Source organism: Trypanosoma cruzi, genomic scaffold (assembly GCF_000209065.1).
Source record: "Trypanosoma cruzi strain CL Brener 1047053516613 genomic scaffold, whole genome shotgun sequence".
Taxonomy (NCBI): Eukaryota; Euglenozoa; class Kinetoplastea; order Trypanosomatida; family Trypanosomatidae; genus Trypanosoma; species Trypanosoma cruzi.
Window position 1 is genome coordinate 45,929 of NW_001849345.1, and position 9,745 is coordinate 55,673.

Here is a 9,745-nt window from a genome sequence, read left to right on the forward strand (position 1 = left end):
CGGGCAGACGGGTAGCCGAAAGACATACACGGTGGAGGGCATCGACTACCTGCGGCACGGCAGTGGGAATCCCAGGCCCAGCCTCAAAACGATCCCCCGGCAACACGGCATTATTCCTCGTGCCATCCAGCTTGTGTTTGATCGCGCACGGGAGATGCAGTTGGAGGACGGAAACCTGCGGTTCCAGTTCTGCTGCAGCTTCTATCAGATATACAACGAGCGCGTGATGGACCTGCTGAACCCTTCCACGACGCACTCGCCGAACACCGGGCTGAAGGTCGGCTGGTGCCGCGGCGACGTCTTTGCCGTGGAGAATCTTTTCATCTGCAACTGCGATGAGCCGGAGAAGATGCGTCGATGCTTCTTCTCCGGCACGAAGGAGAAATTCATGGGAAGCCACGCCATGAACCAGCAGTCATCGCGTTCGCACTGTGTATTCACCATATATGTTGCCCGCTGCGACGCCGACTCGCCAGAGACACCCATCAGAGCCGAGCTTTCCATTGTGGATCTGGCCGGATCGGAGAGGGTCGCAATGCTTTCTAGGAGCCCGTCTTCGTCAATGCTGAAGGACTCTCCCGATATCAACGCGTCACTTCTCACTCTCGGAAGAGTCATTACAGCTCTTACTGCTAATGGTACAAGAGCGAAGAAAGGTAAGCCCGCTGATAGGTCGCACATTCCATACCGCGAGAGTAAGCTGACCATGTTGCTGAAGCACGCATTAGGCGGCAACTCGCTCACTACCATGATTGCATGCATTAGTCCGTCAGACCGGTATGTTGATGAGACATTGTCAACTCTTCTGTACGCTGGTCGAGCGCGCAACATTACGAACATCCCACGTGTAAACGAGGACGCGAAGTCTGCGCTCATCCGTCAGCTCCGTGCTGAGGTAGCCAGCATGAAGAGGGAATTGAAATATTGTGGAATTCTGACGACTGACAATCTCGGCAAGGTTGGTTTTACAGAGTCTAAGAGACTTAAGGTGCGAGATGGCACTGATGATGGTAGGGTGAATGAATTGGCAGAGAAGCTTGTACAAGCGTGTGAGGCGCTGAAAAACATTATTGCTTTGAACGGTCAGTTGCGAGATGCTTTTGATACCGTAAAAAACGCTAAGTCGGAGCTTGAGAGGCGTGAATTGGAACTGAACGCTGAGAACTTGGCATTGAGAGAGCGCATAGAACTGCTGGAGTCTATTGTGCTTAAAGAAGACTTCATGGGTGAATCTACACGGGATTTTGATTTTGCGGGTGTTGAAGAGAATGAGTGGCCGTGCCATACATTATTAGACGGTCCGTCTTTGTTTGGTGTGGGCATTGGTTCTTCATTGACGGGCGTTCACAATCGTCCGTTATCCGCAGATTTGGCATCACCGCCCCATAGTTCAGAAAAACACGTGAAGCGCAGGGGTTATAGTACGGTTATAGAAGATGGCGATGGGAGGGGTCCCCTGTTTGCACCATCTTCTGCACGCACGCCGTCAGGTTCACAAAGGAGGGTATTTTCAGTGACTAGAAACAAGAGAAGTGCCAATAGCGGGTTGGATTCTGTGGCGCGTAAGGCATCACCAAAGGAACGGCGAAGAAGGCAAAGATCTAAAATTCAGAAGAAATTGGAAGAGTACACGAACCGTTACTGTCAGCCAAATCATTTTGTGAATTATGCGGAGTATTACGCCAAGGCGCGTCAGCAGATTCCTGTCAATCATGCTGCGGCAGTTGCCATCAAGGAGATGGAAGGGACATTGAAGCAATTGCCGCGTGGCATTGCGGCAACCGTGCCACAGTCACTGAAATTTTCTTCGGAATTTGGTTCGTTGTCATTTGGTGGATCGCGTGAAGGATTGACGGAGTTGGAACAAAGGCGTCAGCAACGTGAAGCGAAACGGAAAGCGCTCCTTGCAGAACAACAAGCTCTAAGGGATAATGTGACCCGGACACTTGTGAACGCAACGGAGCAACTAGAATGTCTGCGTTATGCGGGAACTGGCGCCGTTACGTCTCATCCCTACTCGGGTGATATCGCAGGACGCACGAAAGTTTCCCGCACAGGGGCACCAAGTATCTCGTCAGCGCCCGCAAACTGTGGCATGAATCGATTGCGAGCATATTTGGACCTTGACGCGGCGAAGAGAGCTCTCGTGGTATCGTCACCTCAGTGACAATGTTGATGTGTGTTCACGAAAGTCACTACGGCTGCATGCAGGGATTTCCGAATGAGTACGGGGTTGCCTTTTGACACGGATGCGTGTTGGCTTTGTCGTTGTTGTTGTTCTTGTTTAATGTATGTATTCCTGTCCTTTCCATCGTTGTGGTCGTTATGTTCGTCGGAGTAGCGCAATCAAAGGGGCGCTATGGAAGAGACGAAAAAAAATATATATATAATAATCAGAAGGGCGGAGGCAGAGCGTGAAGTTAAAAAGGAAAAAAAAAGTCGGCCGCTACGTAATTCGAAGCATTTTTAGTGCCCCAATGGGAGGGAATGTATGCCCGTGCGTGAATGTACGCAAGCGCACCCCTGAGAACACGTCTTTGGCGTGAGTGTTTTTGTTTTGCCCCGAAGCAATTGGAACCATCCGCATGCCCACCGAGACGCCGGATTGAAGCATGTCACGTTGAATGCACACATCCGACGTCGATTTGTATAATAAATTTTCGAGTTTGTTGTTGTTGTTGTTTTTTCTTTTGTCTGTGTGACTTTTTATTGGCGGAGTGTTTCCATTTATTTTTTATTTTTTATTTTTGTTTTGTTCTGAAGATCATCTGCGGCCACAACCATAACAAAAAGAAGAACGAAGAAAAAAAAAAAAAAGAAAACAAACAAATAAAATCAAAAACAGTAAATCCATCACTTCAACAATGAGCATTGAGAGCGCCTTTTACGCCTTTGCCTCCTTTGGTGGTGCGCCCACGAAAGAGATGGACAATGCTCACTTCTCCAAGATGCTGAAGGAGACGAAGGTCATTGGAAAGCAATTCACCAGCACCGACGCCGATCTTCTCTTCAACAAAGTGAAGGCAAAGGGAGCCCGCAAAATTACATTGTCGGATTTTGTTGACAAGGCTGTTCCTGAGATTGCATCAAAGTTAAAGAAGTCCGCGGAGGAATTGATCGCAGATATTTCAAGTTGCTCTCCCGAGGCACGCGCAACCAAGGCCGATGCAGTGAAGTTCCACGACGATAAGAACATGTACACTGGTGTCTACAAGGCCGGCGGGCCAACAAACGTGGATCGCAACTCCGGCTCCCTTTCAGGTGTCGTGGATCGCCGTGTGGCGCAGACTGACGTTCGTGGCACGACTGCTTCCCAGAAGTAAAGAGGGAAACGAAATGGAAAAAAAAAAAAAAAAGAAAAAAATAATAATGTGAGAAGGAGAGAGACAAAGAAAAGAATATGGAAAACGAAGCCCATTATATGTATGCATATACGCATACATTTATATTCATATTATATATACGTATGTACATATAATATATATATATATTGTTTAATACAATGAGTTTGGCCGATGTAATCTCCCATCCTTTTTTCTTTTTTTGTTGTTGTTTTGTTTTGTTTTTTACTAATTTCGCGTTTTTTATAATTCTTTTCTTTTCGTTTCTGCACATTTTTTTTTTTCCTTGCCTGTACGCTGATGTTTTGGTTTTTTGTTTTTTTGTTTTTGTTTTGGTTTTTTGTTTTATGCATTTTTCACTTCAAAGGGCGGGGAAGTCATTGTTCGTTCTGTTTTTTGATAGAAATGAAGGCGGATGGTCGAATAATATTTGTTGCTGCAAGAGCCCCTGCCATTTCTGCTAAAATTTTTCCGATTTTTTGTTTGTTTGTTTGTTTGTTTGTTTGCCGCTGTTGTTGACGTGTTGCCACTCGTTTTCCTTTTTTTTTCTTCTCTTCTCTATATTTGCATGCCTTCTCTCCTCGTCCCTCACCCTTTTTTTTTCTTTTTTTTCTTTTTTTTGGTTTTTTTCCCGTTGTACATGAAGACGCATGTGGTGACGTCAGCGTATGCCGTTAAGGATGACTGTCGGTCATCCACTCATCGCTGTTTGTTTATTTATGAATGTCGTTGTTTTTCCTTCTCTTTTCTTTTTTTTTGTTTTTGTTTTTGCTGCCCCGCGTTGTGTTTCTTGCCGCTGCCCCCCGCCCGTCCGTCAAAAAGGAGCCGCGGGAGAGGTGGGTGGAAAATGTTTGGGAGGAGGAGGAGAGAAGGGGACTGCGAGCGAGACGAGGCAGAGCGCTGTTGGGGGGTGGCGGACGTGCATTTGTCCTCAGCGACTTATTTATTTATTTATTTTAGAAAAAAGAAAAAAAGGAAGAAAAGGGGGGGGTTGTGGGGGAAAAGACGAGGTTTGAAATAATTTTTTTTTTTTTTTTTTTTTTTTCTTGGGTGCGCAGATGAGGTAGCGGATTATTTTTGTGCTCATTTATGCCTCTTTTTGTTGTTTTTGTTTTTTTCCACCCGCGGCCGCTCCTGTTCTCCCACGTTCGCAGGATCTGTCGGTGCGTTGGCGGGGGGCAAAGAAAAAAAAAAAAAAAAAGAAAAGAGAAAAAAAATAAAAATAAAATGACTTTTGAGCGAGACGCGGCGACACCGGTTGGCAATGGAGTCAATGAAAGAAGGAATTGTGCTGCAGTCAAACAAAAGGAAAAATGCCATAAAAAGAGCGCGAAAGTGGACAGAACAAGATTGGCGGGAAGGAGGAAGAAAAACTGAAGGAAGTAAACAATTTAAAGAAGAGGAGAAGGAAACGGGTATGCATACACGAACATCGTCAACTGTGGGCAATCAAACGCGGCCTGAAAACTGGGCTCCTGGACGAATGGTGGGTGGGTGGGAGTGTACATGTATGCCGTCGTCTTCTCTGCCAGTATGTGTATGTGTCTTCTTGCACCTGTGTCTTTTCATTTGATTTTTTTTTTTTCTTTATAGTTACGTGTGTGGATTTTTACCTTTTAAGTGTCCAAATAGCAGAATAAGAGATTGAAGCATAGTTTGTAGTGGCGCAAGGAAACACAAGCAAAGGCGTGCACAGTTATTTTTAACAACACCGCGTCGCTACAAAAACAAACATATAAATATATATATATAAGGGGGGAAAGAGAAGGATTGAGTGGTATAGGCAAAGGGAAAAGAAAAGGAAGTTTACGAAAAGAAAAGCAACGTTCGGACCTAAGGGTCATCTTTGCTTGTTGTTGTTGTTGTTTTTTTTTCCTCTAAAGAGAAGGAAAGTAATTCTTGGTATTGGTTTTTCACCTGGCCGCGTTCTTTTTCTCTGATTTCTTTTAGGTTATTTTTCTTGTTTTTCCCTCTTGGCTTGGTCTATTTCGACATGGACAGAGAGTCGTCATCGCAGTTCACAGCTGACCGTGACGCGGAATCTGTGCCCCGCATCACGTCGAGGGAGGAACTCGCCGCACCACTGAATACCACGAGGAGTAACACCGAGTTACTGGGAAATTTGGATGATGATGATGGCAGCAAAAACTACAGTAATGAGAAGGCGGAGAACGGGTTATTTAGGAACGAGGAAAGTCTGATGTCAAGGGAAACGTTATGGGGGAGCCCGTGCAGGCCAAAAAGCGACTTCAGTATTTCTTGTGGTGCCTCATTACGCGATGGTACTTTATCCAAGGCCTTTCAAGGGGAGCAGGTGCCCATGCAATTAAACGAGGAGAATCTCTGTCAGATGAAGAGGGAAATGGCGGAAGGAAAAGTGATGTTGCAACCCGAATTAATTGACGTTGATCCATACCACATTAAGCGAAGGGCGGCCAAAGATAAAAATGTAAGCGTTATTTCAGTGGCGTCAGAGGCAGAAGATGCAACCGGCTCTTCAATTGTGAATTCGGACGTTGAAGGAGCGCCTGTGTTTTTGAAAACCGACATGTCGAAACGCTCTTGTCCTTCCACATCGCTTTGGAGCGTTGAGAGTGTGTATGGTAATAGTGTTGTGCCAGATATCCTCAGTCGCTCAAACCTGGATCGTTTTTCTACCCAACTCCTTATGGGCGTTAAAGAATTGAGGCCGGAGATGCTGTTGGGTGATACCATGCAAGACCTGCTTGGTGTCTCGGACCTCACAAAAAGTGGCGGGCAGGAAAGTCTCTGTGTCGAGGGGGAAAGTGAGACGAGGGATGATTACATTTATCCATTTGAGGCGACAAAGACTTATGAAGTGATGCAAGGGCATGGCCGTGATGGAAGAGCCAGCGAACACTCCGGTTTTCGGACGTCTGTGGATGAGGCAACTCAAACGAGGGGAGAAGCCCATGAGGGTACGGCGCCGCCTGCACCGGGAACGAGGCCGAATAACAACGATGCTTCGACAGAGTTCAGTTTTTCCGCATTTCCCGACTACAGGGCGTCGGGAAGTTTGATGGTTTGGCCACCCTCCCCCAATACCTGCTCGGAAGAACATCATTTTTTATCTGGTTACAAAAAGCCGACTGTTCCTTCCAAAATAGAAAGATGCGTCGACGTCTCCAACGAAAGCAATGCGCGGGCGATTCATGAGATGCGGCAAATGATAGAACGAGCCCTCCAAGAAATCAATGAATTGAAGACGAGACAGGTGAAACTCAGTGCTGACATGACTATTCTCCAACGCTGTCTACGATCTCACTTTGCGAACGAGGTGAAGCAGCCACACTCTTTGGAAAGGCAAGCTCCTGAGTTGCAAGAAGTGCAGGGGTCGGATCTTGGGAAGGAGGAAACGCAGTTGGTAAGAACAGAAGCAGAGTGTACTCCGTTAACTTTCCCGGAGTTACAGACACTTTGGCAGAAGTTGGAAGATGTTCTGCAGGGCCTGAGAGCACACCATGAGGGTCAAATGAGTCACTTTATTCGGCAAGTGATCGATCGGTTTGGACAAATCAATCAAATTGTCTCTTACACACTCACCAAACTGGATGCATTGCAGCAGCAGCAACAGGGGGACCACCATGACAAGATGGAGGTCGCTCTTCCTGTTGATTTGATTTCTGATGGGGAAAAGGTATATTTGATGGTGGACGTTCAGTGTTGTACCACTGAGCACTGTGAGGTCTTGCTCCCCATAAGTGTCAGGGCAACGGTGGGCATGTGCAAGCGCGAGCTTTTACGACGGCTTCACCGACAGGGTTTAGTTGAAAATAACATTTCTTACGCCGATGTTATTCTCCTGCGGGACACACTGACATTATATGAGGAGGACGTTCTTGGGGATGTTCTTGTTCCCGCGCTTCAAAACATCGGTGCTTCAATGAAATTGGTGAAACTGACGCTGCGCACAATATTCCCTAAATCGGTGCACAGTTTTTCTCCAACGAACGACGAGAAATGTGCAAGAACAACTAGTCCAACAGCTCAACACAATGGGATTCCTTCAGTGGGCGCTTTTTCGGCTGACCCTGTGGCCACGAGTGGTCGTGACGCACGTGCCGCCATGACGACATTGGAACGGCAATCTCCGTTACAACAATACGCCACGACCGTGCGTCATTTAACACCCGCGGATAATTTACGCTTTGAGGACCTTGGTGTACTGCGTGGGGGGGCTGCGGATGAACTCAGTCAGAACGAGTCGCTATATCGTCGACTTATTTGGGAGCTGGAGCGTTCAGAGCTAGAAGAGCTCCGTAAAGACGAAAAATTGCAACGCGTTGCCGTTGCCAAAGAAGGACTAAAACGCGTTCGTCTCACGCTGTTGGATCGTGTGACGTACTCCACTGTGGAAGGACACCGTCACGTGGCCCGCAGTGCCCTTGAGAATTTGGACACTCTCTTGGTACCGGGAGCAACCGTGGAGGAAATATGCATGGCAACCAAAATGGCACAGAAAGCAGTGAAAAGCATTGGCAATACCCATGGAGAGGAAAAGCGCGTGGCCGAAATGCAAGAAGCCATGCGTGCGGAGCAAGAACGAAAGCAAAGAACGATTGAAGAAATCAAAGAATTATGCGACGAAGTTACCCATCGGCTACGTATCCCCGCGAATTTGTTGAAGCGTGCGGAGTCAGTTGCGCACGAAGCGCAGCGTGCCATCACGTTGGCACCCAACATGACTCTAAAGGAGCTGGAAGAAGTGCATCAATCTTTGGTAAATTTTCGCGCTGCAGTTTGTATCTAAAAGCGGGGTTTCTTTCCTTTCTTTTTTTTTCTTTTTTTGTTGTTGTTTTTATGCGTGCACGTCATAAGAATTATTTATTTATGTTTCTACTCTTTATTGCTCGATTCTTGTTTCACCTTACGGCGGGGTGTATAGTGCACCTTTTTTTCTTTACCTCTATGCTTGCGAGAAATCAAACTCATGTAAACCAATACCACGCGTTTCAAAGACAATAAAGCAGGCACGAAGTCCCACGCAGGGAAAAAGGAGTGGGTTGGGGAGTACTGTTCCAGCGGCAAACGATGCCAACTCCAAGAAAGCGTCATTCCGAACTTCTTTTTTTTTATTTTTTGTATTTATTTTCATATATATTCATATATTTTTATAGCTATATATTTCCTTTTGGTGAGGAACACAATCGGTTTGACACGGGACACGGTGAAGAATATGTCACTCCTAAATAATATAGAAGCTTATACTAGCAACGTTTCTGTTTTAATTGTTACTTTCTTTTTGAGTTTTTTTATTTGTTTTTGGGACTCCTGTTACCATCACAATGGTCAATACTAGCACTGCGTGTATTTTTATAAGCTTCAGGAAGAAATGTGTACAAAAATGAGGCTGAGCACATGAAGCAGACCAACAGAGAGAGAGAGAGAGAGAGGCTTTGGATATATAAATAAATATATACATACCTTGGCTTCTTCATTGTGAATTTATTTTTATTTTCAAAGATACCGCGTTGGAAGGTAGCGAGAGCGCCGTTTGTGTTTGTATTTTTTTTTTCCTGATTTCCCACCCTATCCTCCGGTGCTGCCCTTCACGAGGGGGATTCCGACGGCTGCGTGGCTCTTTTGAGGGTTGCCGCTTTCTGAGCCTCCAACGATCTCTGTGTTTACGGTATATGTTTTTTGAATGCGTTTGTTGGCTGGCGTGTGTGTGTCTGGGTGTGGGAGAAATCCTCTATGAACTGTGTGGAGTGCTGGGTGCACTGAATAAACTCTTTCTCTTGTTGCACCTTGTCCTTGTAGGAAGAAGTCGCCAGGGCCTCATACAAGCGTATATTCACTGTCTTTTTCAGAGGGCAAACCTTAGGAAGAAACAGCGGCGAGAGCGGTAGGCAGGAGAGGAAACAGGACCAAGAAGGGGCCATGTCGCAAGAGACACTCAGCGCGAAGCAAGTGAATCAGCCCGGTGTTCATGCGCCGGAGGTCAAGGCGTTGCTCAGTGCCCGGGCAAGATACCGAACAGTCGTTGTAGTTGCCGTCACATTCCTTCTGCTCGCTTGTCTTTTTGTCATCTCCAGTTCGTCCTCGGAACAGGGTGAGGGTCGATACCGGCCGAGGGCGATTGTGCTGATTGTTCCCCACCTTCCACCGGACATGCTGGAGGCGGCCATGGCAAGCAATAAGGCCCCGTTTCTTGGTCTCATCTCCGCTGCGGACGGCGTCTATGCCCGGCCTCTTGCGAAGAACACGGAACTGTCGTCGTCCCTGGTGACGATTCTCACAGGCAGGGTGGAATCGAGTGCAACGGGCCTCGTGGGTGCGACGAGCTTTCTGGGGAAGATGAAGAGGGCCGGGAGGAAGCCCGTCGTTCTGGCGGCGGCGTCGTACTGGTCGGCACAGGTGGCGGCGGCGGACGGCAACTGCAG

The 9,745-nt window shown here is 47.0% G+C and overlaps 4 protein-coding genes across 4 annotated transcripts, besides 16 other annotated features; all 4 read left to right on the top strand.

Annotated features, from left to right (window-relative positions):
* Tc00.1047053504199.30 (kinesin-like protein, putative) lies at nucleotides 1-2,167 on the top strand (the record flags this gene model as incomplete). Its single annotated transcript, XM_801052.1, has 1 exon — nucleotides 1-2,167. A coding segment is annotated over one exon (2,167 nt), but the record flags the coding sequence as incomplete, so codon positions are not given.
* Nucleotides 1-9,745: a sequence feature (heterozygous, non-Esmeraldo-like haplotype).
* Nucleotides 2,372-2,394: a sequence feature (AT_rich).
* Nucleotides 2,658-2,754: a sequence feature (A-rich).
* Nucleotides 2,788-2,835: a sequence feature (T-rich).
* Nucleotides 2,865-3,323, top strand: Tc00.1047053504199.20 (hypothetical protein, conserved; the record flags this gene model as incomplete). The annotated part of the gene is made up of 1 exon (XM_801051.1): nucleotides 2,865-3,323. One exon carries the CDS (start codon nucleotides 2,865-2,867, stop codon nucleotides 3,321-3,323), a length of 459 nt encoding a protein of 152 aa, XP_806144.1.
* Nucleotides 3,341-3,364: a microsatellite.
* Nucleotides 3,419-3,491: a microsatellite.
* Nucleotides 3,532-3,688: a sequence feature (A-rich).
* Nucleotides 3,820-3,847: a microsatellite.
* Nucleotides 3,936-3,971: a microsatellite.
* Nucleotides 4,071-4,111: a sequence feature (A-rich).
* Nucleotides 4,281-4,315: a sequence feature (AT_rich).
* Nucleotides 4,363-4,389: a microsatellite.
* Nucleotides 4,522-4,569: a microsatellite.
* Tc00.1047053504199.10 (hypothetical protein, conserved) lies at nucleotides 5,335-8,112 on the top strand (the record flags this gene model as incomplete). The annotated part of the gene is made up of 1 exon (XM_801050.1): nucleotides 5,335-8,112. One exon carries the CDS (start codon nucleotides 5,335-5,337, stop codon nucleotides 8,110-8,112), a length of 2,778 nt encoding a protein of 925 aa, XP_806143.1.
* Nucleotides 8,121-8,162: a sequence feature (A-rich).
* Nucleotides 8,428-8,478: a sequence feature (AT_rich).
* Nucleotides 8,736-8,755: a microsatellite.
* Tc00.1047053504199.4 (hypothetical protein, conserved) lies at nucleotides 9,243-9,745 on the top strand (the record flags this gene model as incomplete). Its single annotated transcript, XM_801053.1, has 1 exon — nucleotides 9,243-9,745. A coding segment is annotated over one exon (503 nt), but the record flags the coding sequence as incomplete, so codon positions are not given.